General features: G+C 32.5%; 2 protein-coding genes and 1 long non-coding RNA gene across 21 annotated transcripts in view; all 3 read right to left on the bottom strand.

Annotated features, from left to right (window-relative positions):
* The window catches only part of LOC126699594 (F-box/kelch-repeat protein At3g23880-like), a 64,351-nt gene that overhangs the window by 17,426 nt on the left and 22,903 nt on the right, over positions 1-24,022 (bottom strand). For 2 of the 14 annotated variants that reach the window (XM_050397500.1, XM_050397507.1), the window contains exons 2-4: positions 20,087-20,896; positions 14,641-14,740; positions 12,588-13,220 (exon numbers count right to left, since the gene is read on the bottom strand). The exons of 4 other annotated variants lie outside the window; for them this stretch is intronic. In XM_050397500.1, coding sequence (XP_050253457.1) covers positions 20,128-20,896 — 769 coding nt within the window. In that variant the 3' untranslated portion in view covers positions 12,588-13,220; positions 14,641-14,740; positions 20,087-20,127. 8 more of the 14 variants (XM_050397503.1, XM_050397502.1, XM_050397506.1 and 5 more) reach the window with 8 other exon arrangements.
* The window catches only part of LOC126699596 (F-box/kelch-repeat protein At3g23880-like), an 84,062-nt gene that overhangs the window by 45,572 nt on the left and 14,468 nt on the right, over positions 1-24,022 (bottom strand). Inside the window, exons 1-3 of one of the 6 annotated variants that reach the window (XR_007646832.1) lie at positions 15,314-15,328; positions 5,752-6,427; positions 3,573-4,150 (exon numbers count right to left, since the gene is read on the bottom strand). The exons of 1 other annotated variant lie outside the window; for it this stretch is intronic. Coding sequence is in view for 3 of the 5 variants with exons in the window: in XM_050397515.1 (XP_050253472.1) it covers positions 5,792-7,012 (1,221 nt within the window). In the remaining 2 variants the exon portion in view is untranslated. Of the gene's footprint in view, positions 1-3,572; positions 4,151-5,751; positions 7,064-15,313; positions 15,329-24,022 lie in introns of those variants that run through there. 4 more of the 6 variants (XM_050397515.1, XM_050397516.1, XM_050397517.1 and 1 more) reach the window with 4 other exon arrangements.
* Positions 11,107-18,928, bottom strand: LOC126699603 (uncharacterized). The gene is made up of 2 exons (XR_007646834.1): positions 18,887-18,928; positions 11,107-11,397 (listed from the first exon to the last, which is right to left on the bottom strand). It is a non-coding gene; the product is annotated as an uncharacterized LOC126699603 (long non-coding RNA).

Below are 24,022 nucleotides of genomic sequence, written 5' to 3'. Positions count from 1 at the left end.
TGCGTGATGAACGGCAATGTGTGAGGTCAATGAAAAGGCAGTCTCGAGGGCGTGGGTTTGTGGGCAATGTAGTGAGATCGGTGGGGATAGCTAAGAGAGAGAGAGAGAGAGAGAGAGAGTTTAGAGAGGGGAAGAGGAGAAGAAAAGCAAATGGGAGAGAAAGAGAGAAATACGTGCTGAGGGAAGAGAGAGAAAAGTTATATAAAATAATAATAAATTTTTACCATTTCTTGTCCATACCATTCCAAAGATGGAATGACACTATGTCAAATGTCAAAATCATTTGGCATTTGGAACACCAGGTATTGGAAGGTTTTTATTGTTTGGTGTGCTAAATGCTAAATTTTTAGCATTTAGCACACCTGATGTGAATGCTCTCCAATAGCCAATAGGGGGAGGGAACCATGAAATCCAACTTGGTTGTTTAGTGAGTGAAACTTTTGTGTTATAACCATGAAATCCAACTTGGCTGATTAGTTAGTGAAACTTTTGTATTATAAGCATAATAGTAAAATTCTTTTTGAGAAACGAGTTGAGAAAGAAATGTCTAACCGATAGAAAAACAATTTATTGTGAACTACCCATATGTTCCAAAGAGCCAAAATAAATGATAAAAGTCAAGGAAGAGCATATAAGTTACATAATCATGTTAGAATAATATCAGACAAAAATGTTGTCTGCACAAAAGAATTGAGAGAAGTCTGGAGGGAATTATTTCATACCGAATGAACTGGTCACTATTCAACTTCTTTTTCCTATTTACCATATAAAGAGCGAAATAGTAAAGAGAATGACTCAACAATGTTTTCTTCTATCATATATATATATATTTCAAATTCTATTTTTAACTCATTTTTTTTCCCTTCCATATAACAAGTGAGACAAAGACATGTGAACCCAGATTTTTTGTTCTAGTGTATATTTGGAAATTTATTTCAGCTTACATGGCCTTGACATTTTTATTTTTTTCTAAACTGAAAAATCTACCAAAAAATAAAAAGCAACAACATTCAATTAGGTATTTTTGAAGAGCACCTAGGTATTTTTTTTTATAATCGAAGAGCACCTAAGTATGTTTGTGATGGAGGGAGAGGACCTATCCTTGCATCTCCATCCATCCAAACATAGGATTAATTGTAACGCAACAGTTGGGGGAAAAAATCCGCTTAACTGTGGTGGTAAAGAATGCAGATAAGCAGTTGATTGAAGAATGTACTATGGTTCTTTTTTACCCTAGGTACTTTTATAAACTTGGGATTGTTCAAAGCAAAAAAACTTCTTTAAAATTAACCATTAGTTAATTTTAAAACAAGGCCCCCATCTAAGCTTCACCTGCCTACAACTACAAGTATGCATTGAGGCATCTGATAAGCCATGTAACAACAAACTGTAAATGCAACATTCACAATGTTTCAAACTCTTGGATTCACCACAACTTATGAAAGAAGCCATCTGATACACCAATATATAAGCAATCAGCAATTCCAATACATTGAAATGCTGACACAAGATTAAGTTCGTGGATTATCTCATACATGTTGGGAACAAAGGAAGCATTCATGCCAGTTTCATCAACAACTAACAGAGAGATCCTCTTCAAATTTCTATTAAAAATAAAAATCTTTTCCATATGTGCAAAACAGAAGAACAAATGAAGTTTCCTTGCATTTGAGTCTAGCGTGCAACTAGGCTATCATCTAAACTCAAGTCAGTCCTAATATTAATATTGCACTTGCAAGGCAAGTGGGTGTTCCCTACCATGTGATAATGTTAACCAGTTGCAGATAGGCAACTATTTCCCTACAATTTAAGGTTTGCATGGCATATCAAAGCTTGGAAACATAAAATTCACTTCCTAAATCAGTGAACATACTTCAATAAAATAACATGAAATGGTAAATTTGGCTAGATTTATAAGAATGTTTCCAAATCAAATGAAATTCAATTCCAGCAAAAGACATCAACTTGTGTGGTTCCCTTTGCAAACAGTAATTTCCCAAGCAATAATTGTTAGGGTAATTTTGATGTAATTGGCTAATCTTTTGACAAAATACATTTTACTTATAATTGGGTAGATCTAGGATGGGTTTAGTACTTCAAGGAACAAGAGTTCAAGTCTAGTATTAAAACCATGCAAATCTATCCAAGAAATAAATGAAGAAGTGTTCATTAAATCTCAACAGATTTCTCAATAGATTCATTTTTATCGAGGTTTAATGACTGATGCTCGACAGAAGTTGTATCTGTCGAGAATTACGAAATTCAGATTTTCAGATATATTTTCACGCATATCTATGTATATTTGTGTAGAATTTCTTTTCTTATAACTTTAGACATATATAAGGATTATTTTAAAGGTCGTTAAAGGTGATGTAAAGTGATGCAACTCAATGCAAATTGATTGTGCATGCAAATTGTGACCAAAGACAGAATTTGTCTTAGTTTATCATATTCCTTGTAGAAGCTGTTGCGTCTTCGTGTCAAGGGTTTTGTAACCAAGGAGTTTCTTAATCTTCATTGTTGGATGAACTGAAGAACTTTGTAGCTAACATCTTCCTCGAGTTGGTGTGTTGGTCACGTACTGAGATCCGTGCATTAATTGGTTAGTCACGTACTTGAAGCCGTGCATTGGAAGGAGAGATTGTTATTACATTACAAGTCCAATTGGGTATTGGAGTAAAGGTTTAACCATGATTGTTAAAATCTCAATCTGGATTCTACGATCGTACGATTTTATAATCCCTCCTGCCCAAAACAATCCGGATCTTTCAAGAATCTTTGCGATTGTTCATGATTAGTAGGATTGTATGATTCTGACGATCCTAAATGACTTTTTATTTCTTGTAATCTTCTTAAATTTTACAGAAGGCTTGATTGGATCTAAATGAAAAATAAGATCCCAATAGACCCTTTTTTCCACTTTAATGTAAAAAGAGTGTCAGTTGGACCCAAATAAAAAATATTCCAATAGAGTGTTACGTTTTGAGGTTTTTAGCCTTTTTAAATTATGCTTATAAATGGATATAGTGATGTATGGTAATTATATCAATAAATGTATAATTTATGTAATTATTTAACATACCAAGGTGTATTTTTTGTTTTTTTCTCAAATAATGTAGGATTTTATGATCTACGATCCAATTCTACGATCCACGATCTCACCTTCCTCCTACGATCCTATGTAGAATCCCAATTTTAACAGCCTTAAGTTCAACTGTAAATTTGTATTAGGTACTATGATTCATTTTACTTATAACCACTTGTTTCGATAATAGTAGATTTTCGAGAGTGGTGACCTTAAAATCACTCGTTGGGGTTTTGTCTCGATGATTTTTCCTATTCGTAAACAAATTACTTGTGTCAAAATTTAATTTCCGCTGCATTTAGTTATTTGGTGATTTGTTCGTGCTACCACACCATTACATATAATTGAATTAATTAATTTACTTGGTTAATTAATTAATTGATTGAATTGCCATGAAGGGTCAATACATTCTTAACCTATCAATAATGATGTTTAAACTTTGCAACAATTGACAGTGATATGTGATATATCCATTTAATAGACTAACGAACATCAAGATAGAATTTTGCAGCTCTTTGCAATAACTAACATATCCATTTAGGATAGAGAACAAGAAACAGTAAATCAAAATACAGACAGGAATTACCACTTTTTTTTTCTTTTTCTTTTCTTTTTTCATAAAATCTAATATAAGAAGAGCGACAAACACAAAATGAAAATGAAGGGAAAAAAAAAAAAAAACTCAATCACATTTAGGTGCAAATTAATACCAAATATACCTTCCTGCTAGTAGGAACAAGTTAAGCCAAACAGGTCTATATATCTACTTATGGCTGCTAGTGACCTTGAGTAAGTTTCCAAACTTTCCGAGCAAAGGCTTCTCCTGCTTCTTATGTTGCTGCTACTTTCATGGTGGGCTTCTGCCATAGTCAATGTCTTCAGTAGAAAATACCCCATTCATCTTATCAAAGCTCTCAGCACCTTCCATCTCTGAGTCCACTTCCTGTTCAAAGCATTCCTGCTCTGCTTCTGTCACTAGCAAAAATTCTTTCTTTCAATCTTGCAGCTCTCCCACATCTTAAATTCAATTTCTACCCAGTCATCTTTTTCTTTGAACTCATCTTCCTTCAGAGAAATATACAATAAAAATCATTTTATTATTTATTTTATATTATTTTAATAGGCTTATTCTAACTATTATTTTATTATTACACAACCCTGATTTTCTAGAAATTTAAAATAAGTTTTATTGTTTATTCTATATTATAAATATTATTTGACTAACCTACCATAATTTCTGAATTATAATAATAATGTAAAGTTTAAATTATTATTCTTATATTAAATTTTATTTAATATAATAAAATTTCTTATTTTATATTATTGAAAATTTCTTATGAAATAAGCCACCTGATACTGCAATACATGTAAAGGCTGACACAAGACAAAGTGTGTAGAATATCTCATATATGTTGGGAACAAAGGAAGCACTCATGCATGTTTCACGCTCAACAACTGACGCCGATATTCTCTTCAAATTTCTATAAAAAAAAATACCTTCCATATGTGCAAAACAGAAAATTCCTGACTTACCAAAACAAAAACAAAAACAAAAATCTTTCCTTGCATTTTGAGTCTGACATGCAACTAGGCTACCATCTAAAGTCAATTCAGTCCTGATCTTAAATTATTACACTTGCAAGGTAAGTGGGTGTTCCCTACCATCTGATAATGTGAACCAATTGGAGATGGGGGTAATTTCCCTATGATTTAACCAATGCATGGCACATCAGAACTTGCAGCATAAAAATTCACTTCCTAAATTAGTTGGCAATTTGGCATATTTCAATCAACTACAAAATGGCAAAGTGGCTAGATTCATAAGACTGTTTCCATATCAGATGAAGTTTAATTCCAGCAAAAGAAATCAAATTGTGTGATTCCCTTTGCAAACAGCAATTCTCTATGCAGTAATGATGTTTAAAGTTTGCAATAATTAACAGTGATAATTGATATGTGATTTATCCATTTAATAGACTCTGCACATCAAGATGAAATTTTGCAGCTCTCTCCAAGAACCAACATATCAATTTAAAATAGACAATGGGTGGCAGCACATCAAGATACAAATTCAGATTACCGCTCCTAAAATCCAGATAAGAAGGGCAATGAACACATTGAAAAAAAAAAAAAAAAACTCCACCACAGACAAGATACTGTCCCACATGAGGAATCACAGAGATAGATGGGAAAACTAAAAAGACAATACAAGCCTCTTCATTTCTTTAACCTATTCTTCTTTCTAGAAGTATAAAGAATGAAGCAAACAAATTTAGGTGCAATCATACCATATATACCTACCAGCTAGTAGAGCACAGGCATGAAAAATCCCCTGTTGCTTATTATTTTTGTCATTTTCAACATATCCAGTCATCCCATAACCCAACCAATTTTATTCTCCCCCTATCTCTCCTGCCATTACTTAGCTCTTTTTACCACTACAACAGAGACACACAAGCAAAAAAGGTCATGTTGGCCAATTATGGTTTTATTTGTCCACTGTGTGCAACAACCATCCACAAACAAATATCAAAAATAAATATAATATATAACAGCCACAACCATAAAAGGATCATATAAATCCGGGGCACAAGTATGGTTTTAACAATCCTAACATGCCTATTGCTTCAAGTAAAAGCATGACAAGGATTTCAATTCATCCATACCTGTAATGACATCACTTCTTATACACATAGCACCATCTTTTTAGTAAGATATCACATTTGTTCCATCTAGTAAAGCAAGGCTCTCCATGTAAGTAGTTTCATCAAAACCATACTTAGCATGAGTGCTAATCTCCTTCTCATGTAGAGTTTCGAGGTCAATTAAAACAGACTTATCTTTGCTCTCTAATTCACTGTTGGTGGATACCGGCCTGGAGCTTTTTCGAATAAGTAAACCATCCTTGGTGAAACCAATTAAATCAGTTAGATTTTCAATTGATAGAACACAAAGTTTATTCCAGGAATCAATCACACCATACTCCCTCATCACCCAAATGGAGCATTGCGTAATATGCGGTTGGGTACCATTTCCAAATTTAATCAAAGCTAGTTTCCCCTTGAATGATGTAACGCATTTCGTAATACAACTTCCTTCATCGTCAGGAAGTGGTAGCTCTTTGAATTTCTCACTATTGACATCAAATGACAAAATCGTAGAAGTATCATGCTTCTCTTGCCCACCTCCTTCTTCTATCATTTCTATCATCCAATGCAAATGTCCACACACAAATGGGAATCTCAAAACACAATTAAATTTGTGGGACACAACATTGGGTCTCCAGGAGATTCCAAGTTCAACTCTTTTCCATGAATCCGAACTTAATGAGTACACCTCAACCTCAGGGGGAGGCTTAGGCTTGGCAAAAGTCCGTGGAATCCCGACAACCTTGAAATCATTATTCTGGGAATCAAACCCAATTCCGAGTGTCATAATAAATAACCGGCTATTAGGCAACCTCTTAAATCTTCTAATACTGGGGTTCCACAAGTAAACAACATTAGACCATGATCTAGAACTAGTGAAACACAATATTCCATTACATGAACCCACAACGTGGGGAAACCCAGATGGAAAGGCGAAGGGAACTCTAAACTCGGATATGGTTTCAAAGGTGCGGTCGCAAGCGAGAGTACAGACTTGATCGCTAGAATGTGAAGAACCAGGCAAAGAAGAAGGTAGGAGTAGGGGAATATGCCTAGGAATGCGTATGACATAACCGTGATGGTGATGGTGATGATGATTGATGATGAAACTGGGGTTGGCTATGGAAGAGTACCAGGGTTTGCAAACGCACCTGAATCTTATGAGTGATTTCACTGGTAGCCTTGTTAGAATGTCCAACAAGATTTCGTCCGGGAGATCATCATCGTGCTTCGTCCAACGTCGCAGGATCGCTCCTCGTTCTTCTTTCATTTGGGACATTTTCCAAAGGAAGAAGAGACACAGAAGAGTGTGTTTTAAACAGTAAGCAACACTAAGGATTATTCAGTTTTCAATTCAAGCTGCGTTTTGTGGTTTTTTTTTTTTTTTAATTATTATTATTATTAAATAAATCGAATGAATCAAATAAGGATTATTGTATTTATCTCAAAAAATATATGTGGTAACTGTTTCTATACAAAATTTTGAAATATAAACGTTTGAGCAAGATTTAGGTATAGTACTTAGGTGTTGTTCCTTATGTTCCCTTTTTAAGATTTTATTTTTAATAGAATAGAAGATAATTTTTTAGTTAAATAGTCACATAATTTAATCTTAAATGAGAAACTTAAAGAACAGCACATAAAGTATTGTACCTAAATTTTATCTTTTATACTGGTACCCTTTTGTATTTTTATTCTAAATTTTATAAACATACTTTTATTAAGAAAAATATTGAATTGTACCATTCATATGTTTTTCCGAATTATATGTGTGTCATATTTTACTAAATGTTTACTATATCATGCGTGACACATTAGTTTTTATGAATTCAAGGAGGTCATTTCTCAGATATACTCAATTCCTCTTTAATGAGTACAATCAAACACCCATTAAAAAATTTTATTTCCTCTTCTTATCAAAAAAAAAAAAATTTATTTCCTTAAATAATGCTTTGAGTACTTAACTAGTGTAACTGTAAGGGAAAAAAATGCAAAGAAAAATAAAAGGAAGTTGAAAAGGAAAAGAAAGAAATATATATAATTGGTTGAATTTTTTGAAGCTTTGATCTCATCTTAAATTGTTTTCCTATTATTTGGTTGTCAAGAAAATAGAGAAAAATAATGGAGATTAGATTTTTTAAATGTTCGATTTTAGGTTTTTTTTTAAATAAATCTTCAAGTAATTTTTTTTAGTAAAATAAAGGTTTTTTTTTTTTTTTTTTTTTTTTTTTGGGTTTTGGTTGATCTCATATTTAAGCCTACGTTTGCTTTCATCTAAAGGAGTTGACCACTGAGATGGTCTATTACCTAGTGGTTGAAGGAGAAAGGAAGGATTCGGATAGTAGTAGTAGGCAATTCTAACCAAATTCAAAAAAAATAAATTCCTTTAAAAAAATCATCTACAAGGAAAGGTATGCCTTTTTACCTCACAATTTTTAAGTATAATTGTTCTCTTATCTAGCTTATTTTTAGATAAAATAAATCAATAAAAATAATCTATACCAAATAAACCCTTACAATTACTTTGATGTTGTAACTACTTAGATGAAGAGCATTTTTACCTAACCATTTTTCTAAGTACAACTGTACTTTTATCTAATTTAGTTTTAAATAAAATAAATTAATAAAAATATCTATATTAAATAGCCTACAATTACTAGATAAAAAATAGAAGAAGAAAAACAAGGAAAAAAGCTCTTTTATAATTAGAACAAAATTATTTTATATCATCACTCCACTGATATATCAAAATAAATCCTCATTAATCTACACCTTATAAAATTTTTGGTTTGACAAAAATGACTTTTGAATATCCTATGCTAGTCACCCCCACCTTTTCCTATGTTGAGCATAAAACTTTTCCCCCCTTAAAATAAGTGAGAAATGGGAGATGCAACTTCAAAATTTTCTCTATAAGAAGATTAGACGTTGTCTCTAAGTCACAAGTTAGCTCCAAATTTTCTTGTATAAAATTTTTTGCGCTAGGTATTAATATTGTTTTGGCCTCATATCTATTAGAAACGAATTGGTGATGGCATAAAAAGTTGTGCAATTTTCACCAAGTTCCTATCACATTTTTTTAATTCATTAGGAGTTTGGGTATTTATAGGCAGTACAATATTTACTATGTTTTTGAGATGAAAAATAAAATTTTGTTGAAGTTTAGGTACCAAAATAACCCTTAAAATAATGGAATGGTGCCCTATCTACTAAATGTTAAAATTAAAATAAAATAAAAATTATGCATAAAAGATGAGTTTACTAAGCGAATAACAAATAACATCCAATTGGTGAGAAATTTGATATGAGTGATAAATACAAAGTGAACATATAATCAAACAGGATTTTCCATATATTAATCTAATAAAAACCTATTAGGGGTGTAATATTATTTTGAGTTACATCATGTGTAATTTGATAATGTTTTAATATATAACTTTTAGCGTTAACCCCAAAACAATGCACTTGAATAGACCCATGCTTAAATATTTTGTTTCATTTGATAAATTGAGAATGACCATCAAAATGGAATTGACAACTTTACCCTCAAAATAATGCGTTGGAAATTGTGGAATAAACCAATAACGAAATATTTTGTTTCAATGGATAAGTCGGAATGACAATCAAAATGGAATTGACAATTTTAGTCTCAACTTTTGGCTAGACTATTCAACTCCTTACCCATGAGACTCTTTAAAAACCACATGGACTGATGGTATGGTTGATTGTACCTAGGAATTCAGGATTTACTTCATGTTCCTAACTAATGAGCCCATCACCCAGATACCCACGTAAACATCTTAAATATGCATTTAGTACTTAACATAGGTTTTTTTTTTTTTTTTTTGTTATATAAAAAATAAATAAATATAAATAAAGAAGAATAGAAAAGAGTGAAGAAAAAAGAGAGGGAGGTTGGAAAGGAAAGGAAAGAAAATTTATAATTGATTTATTTTTTTGATATTTGATCTCATCATGAATTTCTTTCATACTGTTTGGTTATCAAGACTCAAGGGAATGGAGATTTTTGTTTTTTTTTTTTAGTAAATTTTTTTTAGTTGATGTGGTTTTTATTTTCCAAGCACATGAAATTGTTTATTGTAATTAAGCTACAAATAAATATTTTATTAGCCACACCAGCATTTTTTATTAGTAGATAATGGTAATGGTATAATTGAAACATGTTGGTAGGTACCAAATTAACATAATTTAAAAAAAAATTAATTTGAGGTGAAAAAGCATATTTTTTTTCTCCATTTAAGGGAGAATGTAAACCTTTCCACCTCACACTTTTATCTAGCTTACTTTTAAATAGAAAAATAAAAAAATATCGAAACAAACCCCATTAATCCACACTTGTATTGTTCATGGAATTGTTCCCAAGGTTTTCAAACTCTGACCGTTCATTGAATCGTAAAAGAAAGAGGTTCAAGGTTTTTGAGGTCGAACCGGGATCGAACCGTGATGACTTCATAATTAATTTAATAATTAATTAAAGCCTAAATATAGATATTAAATTTATAAAATTAGCAAAATTGACAATATATCTATATATGTGAGGGATATTTAATGATTTTCAAGCATATATTTAATAATTAAGTAATAAAGTTAATAAAATAAAATAATAACCACAAAAACATTAAAATTTATGATTAATTTTTGAAATAAAGTTGAATATCTTTGAAGGATTTTAATTATAATTTTTTTTATTCCTTGTAAGAGATGGATAATTTAATTAAGTAGAATAAAATTGTGTTAAGTTGTTGTTTTTTAAAAAAAAAAAAAAAAAAAAAATTGCTGAGGGGTTGGACCGCATGGTTCTCACTGGTTTGTGCGGTCCAACCCCGGTTTTAACGGTTCACGGAATTAACAAAAAATCCGATTCATTAGGCTTAAAATACCGATTTTCATCCTGGTTTCTAGTTTTCACGGTCTGACCTCCCGGTCCGGTCCGGTTTTGAAAATCATGATTGTTCCATGGCAAATCACGTCCACCATGTCCACTAATCCCACAAAAATTGTTTTGACATCATATATTAATCAAGAAATCAACAATCTAATAACCTAATTAATATTTGATAATACCATTAGCTCCCAAAGAATCATGAATTTCTTTGGAGCTGCAATCTATTTTCAACTTACAACTTCCAATAGCCAATAGGTAGGGAACCATGAAATCTAGCTTGGTTGTTTAGCGAGTGAAACTTTTGTGTTATAAGCATAATAGTAAAATTCTTTTTGAGAATGAGTTCAAAGATCGAGTTGTCTAATTGTTGGAAAATCAATTATTGTGAACTACCCAAATGTTCCAAAGAGCCAAAATAAATGATAAGAGTCAAGGAAGAGAATATATGATGCATAATCATGTTAGAATGACATCAGATAAAAATGTGCATTTATTTCATTCCAAATGAACTAGTCAGTACTCATCTTTTTTTTTCCTATTTACAATGTAAAGAGCAAAATAGTAAAGAGGATGACTCGACAATGTCCTCTTCTGTCATTAATATACTTCACATATTATTTTTAATATGCGAAATATATTAAAAACACCACCACAAACAACAGTCAAGTAGGCCTACAGCCATATTCATATGATACAAAGGCTTCCAAATTTAATTGTGCTTCAACAGTCTCTAAGACAATCATATGTTTGAAGAGCACCTGTCAGACTTATGTATCTTTGGGATGGACGGATAAGCAGGGATCTCCCTCCATTCAAACATAGGATTAATTGTGATGCACCAGTTGAGGAAAAACAAACCTGCATAACTGTGGTGTTAAAGAAATCAGATGAGCAGCTGAATGAAGCATGTAATAGGATTCTTTCCTATTTCCAAACCAGAAGAACAGCCAAGACCCTCATTTTGACCCCAGGTACTTCTATACATTTGGGATTGTTCAAAGCTAAAAAGCTTCTTTTATATTAACCATTAGTGAATTTTAAAACAAGCCCCCCAAATAAACTTCACCTGCCATGTAACAACAAACTGTAAATGCATTGAGGCATGTAACAACAAACGGCTACAAATATGCATTGAGGCATCTGATCCATGTAACAACAAACTGTAAATGCAACATTCACAATGTTGCAAGCTCTTGGAATCACCACAATTTATGAAATAAGCCGTCTGATACACCAATACATAGGCAATCAGCAATTTCAATACATTCAAATGCTGACATTTCCCTCTCCCTTTTGTGTGTGTGTGTTTGTTTCTCAAAAAAAAAAAAAAAATGCTGACACAAGACTAAGTCCGAGGATTATCTCATACAAGTTGGGAACAAAGGAAGCATTTATGGTAGTTTCGTGCTCAACAACTAACAGAGAGATTCTCTTCAAATTTCTATTAAAAGAAATCCTTTCCATATGTGCAAAACAGAAGAACAAATGAAGTTTCCTTGCATTTGGGTCTGACATGCAACTAGGCTATCATCTAAACTCGAGTCAGTCCTGATCTTAATATTTCACTTGCAAGGTAAGTGGGTGTTCCCTACCATGTGATAATGTTAACCAGTTGCAGATGGAGGCAGCTATTTCCCTACAATTTAAGGTATGCATGGCACATCAGAACTTGGAAACATAAAATAACATGAAATGGTAAAGTTGGCTAGATTTATAAGACTGTTTCCAAATCAGATTAAATTCAATTCCAGCAAAAGACATCAACTTGTGTGGTTCCCTTTGCAAACAGTTTTCCCAGGCAATAATGATGTTTAAACTCTACAACAATTGACAGTGATGTGTGATATACCCATTTAATAGACTACTGCACATCAAGATAGAATTTTGCAGCCCTTTGCAACAATTAACATATCCATTTAGAATAGAGAACGGGAAGCAGCACAACAAAATACAGATAGAAATTACCACTCTTTTTCATAAAATTTAAGATAAGCAGAGCAACGAACACAAAATGGAAATGAAGACAAAAAAAAAAAAAAAAAAATTTCCATCAAGTACAAGATACTGTCCCACATGAGAAATCACATTAAAAAAAACAGAAGTGATAGAAGGAAAAACTAAAAAAATAATGCAAGCCTCTTCACTTCTTTAGCCTATTCTGCTTTCAGGAAGCATAAACAATAAAGCAAACACATTTAGGTGCAAATTAATACCATATATACCTTCCTGCTAGTAGGAAACAAGTTAAGCCAAACAGGTCTATTTCTCTACTTATGGTTGCTAGTGACCATCTTCTTGAGTAAGCTTCCAAACTTTCTGAGCAAAGGCTTCTCCTTCTGATGTTTCTGCTGCTTTCATGGTGGGCTTCCACCATCGTCAATGTCTTCTGTAGAAAATACCCCATTCATCTTATTAAAGCTCTCACCACCTTCCATCTTTGAGTCCACTTCCTCTTCAATGCATTCCTGCTCTGCTTCTGTCTCTAGCAAAGATTCTTTCTTTTCAATTGTGCTGCTCTCCTACATTTTAAATTTAATTTCTACCCCCAGTCTTCATCTTTTTCTTTGAACTCATCTACCTTCTGAAAAAAAAAAAAAAAAAAAAAAAAAAAACGGCAACAAACATTTTATTATTTATTTTATATTATTTTAATAGGCTTATTTTACATATTATATTATTAGTACACAACCAAATTAATTATTTATCAATTATGGTTGTAACACGGGTGATGCAAAAAAGTTCCAATTCATATAATAAATTTTAGCAACGCACATTTAATTTTTCTTTTCAAGTTTGAAAAAATAATGGAGATTCTTATTTTAAGCTCTATGAAGGTTTTCCTTAGTGAGAGCCTTACAGTAGGACTTAACTTCAAAAATACTGCTCCTAGTAGAAATCCAACAAATCTGGTCATTCCTAGCCCTGACAATTTTATGGGATTAGCGAAAAGTCCAAGAAAATATTGTAAAATCTCCATCTCCCAATCATGGACTGATCTGGTAAAGAGAATGTCCCAACAAATAACTCCATTAGTCCAACGCATATAGTGTGCCACATAAGTGTCCTTATAGGGCAATTCAGAAAGGCCCCCCTGAACGATCACCTCCCCACAGGCCCACACCATTGATAAAGCCAAAAGCAAATACAACAAACACACCCCACCTCAAACTTTATGAGTTTACCTCTTACATTCATTCCGATTATGTTTCCTCAAAGACACAGCATAGGTATCAGCTTTGAGTTTCTCTTATTCTCTCCCTCTCTCTCTCTCTCTCTCTCTCTCGTCTCATATATATATATATATAAATTATAAGTAAATACTAGATTAAAAGTAGCATAAGTGTAAGTGTAACTGCCTGAGTACATGGGATGACAGGAAGCGTACATGCGGCATAACTACAAACTGAAAAACGAAAGATTTTAGAAAATTAGGAAATAAAAACTACTACAAAACAAATGATTAATGTAGACCTAGAGAATTTAACAATAAATATTTCAACTTTGCACTCTTTACTCCTACTTGTCAAAACAACGACCGTTCCTTTCAATCAATAAACACCACATAAGACTCCAGGGGATTGCGTTCCAAGTCCCCTGCTACTTCTTCAACCAAACCTCCCCCTCCAAGAAGACAACATTTCTAGTACCATTTTTTATTCCTTTTTATTCCTCCTCTATCTCTTTCGCCATTCTTTTTTTATTATTAACAAAAAAAAGAGTAGGATAACTCTAATGAGTTCTTTTTACCATTACAACACACAGACACAAGCAAACAAGGTTATGTTGGCTAATTATTTTTATTGGTTCACAATGTGTACAACAATCAATCACAAACAATATCAAATACTTCAGGTCACCAAAAACAATATCAAATACTAATATATAACAGCCACAACCATAAAAGGATCATATAAATATGGAGCAAAAATTACGGTTTTATCAATAACAACACACCTACTGCAACCAGAAAAAGCATGACAAGGGTTTCAATTCATCCATACCTGTGATGACATCACTTGTTATACACAGCACCATCCTCTTAGTAAGATACCACGTTTGCTCCATCAAGTAAAGCAAGGTTCTCCATGTAAGCAGCTACATCTAAACAATAATCAACTTTATTACTAATCTCCTTTTCATGAAGAGCTTCAGGGTCAATTAAAACAAACTTATGTTTCCTCTCTAATTCAATGTTGGTAGAGACCAGGCGAGACCTTTTTTGAATTAGAATTAAACCATACTTGGTGAAACCAATGAAATCAGCAAGATTTTCAATTGGTAAAACACAAAGTTTATCCCAGGAATCAAGCACACCATACTCCGTCATCACCCAAATAGAGCATAGCATGCTCTGTGGTTGCACACCACTTCCAAATTTAAGCAAAGCCAGTTTCCCCTTGAATGATGTAACACATTTCGTGATGTAAGTTCCTTCATCAGCCAGTGGTAGCTCTTTGAATCTCTCACTATTGACATCAAATCACAAAATCATAGAAGTAAAACACCTCTCTTTCCCACCTCCTTCTTCCATCATTTCTATCATCCAATGCAAATGTCCACTCACAAATGGGTGTGTCAAAGTACTATTAAATTTGTGGCCACAACACTGGGTCTCCACGAGATTCCAAGTTCAACTCTTTTCCACGAATCCAAACTTAATGAGTACACCTCAACCTCAAGGGTAGGCATCGATTGGGGACAACCCCATGAAATCCTGACAAACTTGTAGTCATTATTCTGGGAATCATACCCAAATCCTAGTCTCACAGGACGTAACTAGGTCAAGCAAGTATCGGGCAACCTCTTAAATTTTCTAATACTGGGGTTCCACAAGTACACATCCTTAAACTTAAATGACCTATAATTAGTGAGACACATTATGCCATTACATGAACTCACAAAATCGGGATATCCAGATTGAAAAGTGAAGGGAATTCTAAACTCTGATATAGTTTCAAACGTGCGGTCTGAAGCGGCCGTACAGATTTGACTGTGAGGAGGACGTAAAGAAGGAGAAATAACAGTAGTCTTGGGTATGTGTACGGCATAACCACCATCGTGATTGTGGCACAGCAAGTGGATGGAGATGAAATTGGGGTTGGTGATGTAAGAGTACCAGGAGTTACAAACACACCTGAATCTAAGTAGGGATTTGACTGGTAACCTTGCTAGGATTTCAAACACGATTTCTTCAAGGAGATTCCTTTGGGACACGTCTCTCAACGGAAGAGAAACAATGGGTACTTGTGTGAAAAAAAGAGAGTAACGCTTGTTTTAAGTTAGAGAAATGATATGTCTACAACATTTTTACAACAAATCTTAAGTGGCAAGTTGTTTCTAGTTGATATCGTTGGGGCAAAAAAATAATCTTAGCATTAGTTTGAAATTTGAACCAATAACAACTAACCACATGTGATTTGTTGTAAAAATGTTGTAGACGTAGCATCTCTCTTTAAGTTAATAAACACCTCTTTGGTTTTGTGCATTTTTTTTGTTTTAGTATATATATTATTATAAAATAATATTTTTGTCTCTATACATTTCCAAAAACTTGTTTTTCATCGGTTCATCTTTTGTTCCAAAAATATTTTTATTTTTCTGTCTTTGAATTTATTTTTGTTTCTAAACTATTAAAAAAAATTATTTACAAAATTTAAGGACAAAAAAGATTTTTTTTATAAAATTTGTGAGATAAAAAACACAATTTTAATAAAGTTTAGAGACCAAAATAATCCTTTAAAATAACGAAATTGTGCCCTAACTAATGTTTTCAATTCCATTGAGTTTTTATAATTAATAAAAAAAATAATTCCATTGAGTTCTTTCTCCAAAAAATAATAATTATTATAATAATAATTATTATTATGTTCGCCAAAACGACTAGAAAATTCAATTCCTAGTAAGTTAATATGCAATGAAGTCTTAGGTGTGTGTCTATATATATATATATATATATATAGTTCAAGTTATACTTGACAACTTTTAACAATACTATACTAAATGTTTTAAATTGAATGCAAATTTTGAAAAATTTATAGTTGGATTACATTTTCTTCTTATAAGCTCCATAATAGTATAATAATTATTTTATCTATTAAATGTTAAAATAAAAAATAAAAAATTATGCATAAAATATGAATTTACAAATCGAATACCAGATAACATCTGCTTAGCAAGAAATTTGGCATGCATGATAAGAACATAGTAAACATATAATCCAACAAAATTTTCCATATATTTATCCAATAAAAACCTATTAGGGGTGTAATATTGCTTTGAATTACATCAGGTGTAAATTGATTATGTTCAAATAATACATAATTTTAGTGTTAACCCCAAAACAATGTGCTTAAATAGAATGGTGCTAAAATATTTTATTTCAATGGATAAACCGAAATGGCCATCAAAATGGAATTGAAAACTTTACCCTCAAAATAATGCACTTGAATAGTCTAGTACTGAAATATTGTGTTTCAATGGATAAACCAAAATGACAATCAAAATGGAACTGACAACTTTAGTCTCAGCTTTTGGCTAGAATATTCTACTAGACACCCTAAAAACCCATTGACTGATAGTATGGTGAATTGTATCAAAGAATTCTGGATTTACATCATGTCCCTAACCAATGAGCCCACCACCCGGATACCTTCATGAGCGTCCAAAATATGCTTTTACTACTTCAAGTTTTTTTTTTTTTTTTTGTTATATAAAAAAAGTAAATAAAAAAGAAGAAAAAGGAGAAAAGAGTGAAGAAAAAGATAGGAGGTTGAAAAGGAAAGGAAAGGAAAGAAATTTTATAATTGGTTGATTTTTTTTTTTTGAATATATATTTGATCTTATCTTAAGTTGCTTTCATGCCGTTTGGTTATCAAGACTCATGAGAACAGAGATTTTAGTTTTTGTTGAGTATATCTTTTTCAGTTGATGTGGTTTTTATTTTCCAAGTTGATGACATCAAATTGTTTATTGTAATTAAGCTAACAAATAAATATTTTATTAGCAACACCAACATTTTTTTTTAATGGAAATGACGGTAATGATATCATTGAAACATGTTTGAAAACAGTATGTACCAAAATTGACCCGAAAAAATTTTGGGGGAAAAAGCATATGTTTTTTTCTCTAAGGGAGAATGTTACACCTTTCTACCTCACACTTTTATCTAGCTTACTTTTAAATAGAAAAATAAATAGGTAAATAAACCATTACAATTACTAGATGAAGAGATTTTTCTAATTTTTTTTAATAGTAAGACCAAATTATTCCATATCATCAATCTATTAAGATATTGAAATAAACCCCATTAATCCATACTTGTATTGTTCATGGTATAGTTCCACAGTTAATCACCTCCACCATGTTCACCAATCCCACAAAATTTATTGAGATAATATGTAAATCAAGAAATCAACAATCTGATAACCTAATTAATCTTATAATACCATTAGCTCCCAAAGAATCATGAATTTCTTTGGAGCTGCAATCTATATTCAACTTATGATTTCCAATAGCCAATAAGGGGAGGAAACCATGAAATCCAGCTTGGTTGTTTAGTGAGTGAAACTTTTGTGTTATAAGCATAATAGTAAAATTATTTTCGATCCGAGATTGAGTTGTCTAATTGTTTTAAAATCAATTTATTGTGAACTACCCACATGTTCCAAAGAGTCAAAATAAATTATAAGAGCCAAGGAAGAGCATATATGATGCATAATCATGTTAGAATGACATCAGACAAAAATGTCGTCTGCACAAAAGAATTGAGAGTAGCTTGGAGGTAATTATTTCAAATCAAATGAGTTAGTCATTATTCATCTTTTTTTTCCCGTATTTACCATGTAAAGAGGATGACTTGATAATGTCTTCTTCTATCATTTATATATTTCACATTATTTTTAACTCCTATTTTTTTCCTTCCATATAACAAGTGAGACAGGGAGATCGCACCTAGATTTTTTGTTATGCAAGAATCAATAGGATCATTGAACCACAAGATTCTTGCACCTAATATTCTTGTTGAAAATTGTCTGCCCTAGTGTACATTTGGAAATGTATTTCAACTTACCTGGGCTCTTCATTTCTGTTTTTTTTTTTTTTTCCTTAACTGAAAAGGCTACCAAAAAAAAAGCACACCACCATCAACAACAGTTTGGTAGGCCTACAGTCATATTCATATGATATAAAGGCTTCCAAATTTAACTGTGCTTCAACAGTTTCTATGACAATCAAATGTTTGAAGAGCACCTGTCAAACTTATGTATGTTTGGGATGGACAGAGATGCAGAGATCTCCCTGATCCGTGCATACCCCTCCATCCAAACATAGGATTAATTGTGACGCAGCAGTTGGGGAAAAACAAACCTGCATAACTGTGGTGGTAAAGAATGCAGATGAGCAGCTGAATGAAAAATGTAATAGGATTCTTTCCTATTTCCAAACCAGAAGAACAGCCAAGACCCTCTTTTTGACCCCAGGTACTTCTATACACTTGGATTGTTCAAAGTTAAAAAGATTCTTTCAAATTAACCATTAGTTAATTTTAAAACAAGCCCCCCAACAAAGCTTCACCTGCCAATGGCTACAAGTATGCATTGAGGCATCTGATCCATGTAACAACAAACTGTAAATGCAACATTCACAAATCACAATGTTGCAAACTCTTGGAATCAGAACAACTTATGAAATAAGCCATTGACTTATCAAAAAAAAGAAATACGTAGGCAATCAGCAATTTCAATACATTGAAATGCTGACACAAGACAAAGTCCGGATTATAACACACATGTTGGGAACAAAGGAAGCATTTATGCGAGTTTCATGCTCAACAACTAACAGAGAGATTCTCTTCAAATTTCTATTAAAAAAAAAATCCTTTCCATATGTGTAAAACAGAAGAACAAATGAAGTTTCCTTGTATTTAAGTCTGACGTGCAACTAGGCAATCATCTAAACTCAAGTCAGTCCTGATCTTAATACTGCACTTGCAAGGTAAGTGGGTGTTTCGTGCAATACGATACAACAATGGGAATGCCTCCTTGTTTCCTAAACCATTTCTTTTCTTCTTCTTTTTTTTTCCCATTTTTTTATCATTTAATTTCGCTCTATCTCTTTTGTAATTTCTTTTTCTTTTTTCTTTTTTGGCAGAAAAAAAAAAAAAAAAAAAAAAAAAAAAAAAAAAAAAAAAAAGGCTGCAGAGCTCTACTGAGTTCTTTTTATCACTACCACAGAGACACACAAGCAAAAAAAGGTTATGTTGACTGATTGCGGTTTTATTTGTTGACTGAGTGCAACAATCATGGACAAACAATATCAAATTCTAATATATAATATAACAGCCCCAACCACAAAAGGATAATATAGTCCAGGGAAAAAAATATGGTTTCAACAATGTTACCATGCCTACTGCAATAAGTAAAAGCAAGAGGGGTTTCAATTCATCCATACCTGTAATGACATCACTTCTTATACCACATAGCACCATCTTCTTAGTGAAATACCACATTTGCGCCATCAAGTAAAGCAAGGCTCTCCATGTAAGTAGCTACATCTAAATGATAATTAACTTGAATACTAATCTCATTCTCATTTAGAGTTTCGGGGTCAATTAAAACAGACTTATATTTCCTCTCTAATTCACAGTTGGTGGAGACCAGCCGGGGCATGTTTCGAATTAGAAGTATACCATAGTTGGTGAAACCAGTGAAATCAATAAAAGCATCAACTGGTAGAACACAAAGTTTATTCCAGGAATCAAGCACACCATACTCCTTCATCACCCAAATGGAGCATAGCATGCTATGTGGTTGTACACCATATCCAAATTTAATCAAAGCCAGTTTCCCCTTGAATGATGTAACACATTTCGTCACAATAAAACTTCCTTCATCGTCAGGCAGTGGTAGCTCTTTGAATTTCTCACTATTGACATCAAATGACAAAATCATAGAAGTAAAACGCCTCTCTTGCCCACCTCCTTCTTCTGTCATTTCTATCATCCAATGCAAATGTCCACTAACAAATGGGAATGCCAAAATACCATTAAAACTGAAGGAAAAAGCATTGGGTGTCCACGAGACTCCAAGTCCAACTCTTTTCCATGAATCCGAACTTAATGAGTAGACCTCAACCTCACGGGCAAGCACATCTTTGACACGAGTCTGTGAAATCCTGACAACCTTGTAGTCATTACTCTGGGAATCATACCCAAATCCGATCACCAATGTACGCAACTGGGTCAAGCAAGTATCTGGCAACCTCTTAAATTTTCTAATACTGGGGTTCCACAAGTACACATCTTTAGACTTTGATGTGACACAATCAGTGAAACATAATATGCCATTGCAAGAACCCACTAAACGGGGATACCCAGATTGAAAAGTGAAAGGAATTCTCTTACTCTTGGGCCTGTGTATGACATAATCATGATGATGATGATGATGATGATTGTGATTAAGGTGGGTGGAGATGAAATTTGGGTGGGTGATGTAAGAGTACCAGGATTTGCAAACGCACCTGAATCTTAGGACTGATTTCACTGGTAGCCTTGCTAGAATTTCCAACACGATTTCGTCTGGGAGATGACTGTTCGTCCTACGTCGGAGGATCATCGGTGGTCGTGCTTCTTTACTTTGGGACATCATCTTCTAAGTTCTAACGGAAGAGAAGGAGACTCTGTGTGAGTTCTCTTTTTTTTTTTAGCAAACCCTTTTCCTCTTGTTTACTAAAATGGGTACATTTTTAAAATATAAATATTTTAAAAATAATAATAATAATAGAAGTAAATGAGTACAAGAGGATATTTTACTTTTCTTTTCCCATGCTTAGTATTAAGTTAGGGTAAAAAAAATGTAAAGAAAAAGAAAAAAAAAAGTTGAAAAATGTAAAGAAAGAAAAATTTATAATTGGTTGATATTTTTTATATTTGACCTCATCTTAAATTGCTTTCATACTGTTTGGTTATCAAGACTCAAGAAAATGGAATTTTATTTTTTGTTGAGTAAATCTTTTTTAGTTGATGTGGTTTTTATTTTCCAAGTTGCTTACATAAAATTGTTTATTATAATTAAGCTAATAAATAAATGTTTTATTAGCTACACCAACCTTTTTTATTAGTAAATGACAGTAATAATATCATTGAAACATGTTTAAAAATAGTAGTTACCAAATTGACAACCAAAAAAAAAAAAAAAAAAGAAGAAGGTGAAATAGCATATGTTTTATCCCATTAAAGGGAGAATGTACACCTTTCTACTCATACATTTTATCTAACTTACTTTTAAATATAAAAAAAAGTCAATAAAAAAAAAAATCTATACCAAATATACCATTACACTTACTAGATGAAGAGTTTATTTTATTTTAATAAGACCAAATTATTTCATATCACCAATCTATCAAGATATTGAAATAAACCACACTAATCCACACTTGTATTGTTCATGGTCTTGTTCCACAGTTAATCACCTCCACCATGTCCACCAATCCCACAAAAATTGTTGGTTTGATATCCTATGTTAATCAAGAAATTGACAATCTAATAAGCTAATTAATCTCTAATAATACCATTAGCTCCCAAAAAATCATGGTTTTCTTTAGAGCTGCCATCTATATTCAACTTATGACTTCAAATAGCTGATGGGGGGAAGGAACCATGAAATCCAACTTTGTTTTTTTTTAGAAAGTGAAACTTTTGTGTTATAAGCATAATAGTAAAATTTATAGGTATAATGGATAGTTTCGAGAACGAGTTGAGAGATTGAGTTGCTTAATTGTTGGAAAATCAATTTATTGTGAACAACCAAAATGTTCCAAAGAGCCAAAATAGATGATAAAAGAAAGAGCATATAAGATGCACAATCATGTTAGAATGTTGTCCGCACAAAATGAATCAAAAGAAGTCTAGAGGAAATGGATTTCTTAACTCCAAATCTTCTTTGTTTAAAATTTTTTGCAACAGTGTACATTTGGAAATGGATTTCAACTTACCTTCGCTTTTTATTTTTAAATTTTTTTATTATTTATTTATTTTTTGTTTCTGAACCAAAAAACTTTGCTAACAAATGAAAAATACATGTCAAAATAGGCAAACAGTTAATGCTAAGATTCTTAACCCCACCAACCAGAATCTTGCTTGGTTTATTGTCAAGTATTGAGAAACAATATGTTTAACTTGTTACACCCTTGGGTTTGAAATGTAATTAGAGAATGTCAATGAACCACAAGGTTCTTAACTCCAAATCTTTTTGTTTTAAATTTTAAATTTTTTGTACTAGGAAACGTTTTTCAACTACCTGGCTTCTCCTTTATTTTTTTTAGAACCAGAAAACTTCACTAAGAAATGAAAAAACACATGTCAAGTAGGCATTCAGTCATATGATATTCAAATTAGGGCTTTCAGAAAATCCTATATGATGGCTAAGGGCATTGAGGGAAAGTAGAGGGGAGTAGAGTAGGATTGGCTGAAAATATGTTAATTTTTGGCCAAATTTACTCTACTCTACTCAACTCTCCCTCCCTTCCTCTCAATCCAAACAGACCATAAATGTTTGAAAAACACCTGTCAAACTTAATGGTGATGCAACAATTGCGGAAAAACAAATGTGCATAGTTTTTTTAGTATGGGAGCTGATTGAAGAATGTATACTAGCCAGAGGAAGCAGAACTTGCCTTTGTGTTAAAACCTCATTTCATCTCCCTTGTGTGTGTGTGTGTGTTTCCTTCTAAAATAAAAATTCTGTTCAATTGGCCATGCTCAGCACCTATAAAACATGTCTCCTACCAAAGCTTCACCTGCCTATGGCTACAAGTGTGCAGTGGGGTCACCTCTTCTTTTTTTTTCTTTTTTTTTTTTTCTTTTTTTGAGAAGAGCATTAGGGTCATTTAGATACATATATATGCTATCACATAACACTTATTTTCAGTATACTTTTTATACAGCTGACCACAATAACAACAACAAACAGTATATGTAAAACTCCATCCAAAAAAAACCCGTCCATGTAACATTTGCAATGTTGCAGAACTCTTTGATTCAACTTATGAAATAAGCCATCTGATGCTCCAATACCTGGGCAATCAGAATTTCCAATACATGGAAAGGCTGACACAAGACAAAGTTTGTGTATTATCTCATATATGTTGGGAACAAAGGAAGTACTCATGCTTGTTTCATGCTTAACAACTAACAGAAAAATTCTATACAGATTTCTAGAAAAATACTTCCATATGTGCAAAACAAAAAATTTCTGTCTTACCCAAATAAACAAACAGTTAAATAAATAACATTCCTAGCTTTTTGAGTGACATGCAACTAGGCTACCAAGTAATTTCAAGTCAGTCCTGATCTTAAGATACTGCACTTGCAAGGTAAGTGGGTGTTCC

Source organism: Quercus robur, chromosome 9 (assembly GCF_932294415.1).
Source record: "Quercus robur chromosome 9, dhQueRobu3.1, whole genome shotgun sequence".
In the NCBI taxonomy this organism is placed as follows: domain Eukaryota; kingdom Viridiplantae; phylum Streptophyta; class Magnoliopsida; order Fagales; family Fagaceae; genus Quercus; species Quercus robur.
Note: the sequence above shows the minus strand (reverse complement) of the source record. Positions and strands in the feature narration are given on the sequence as shown.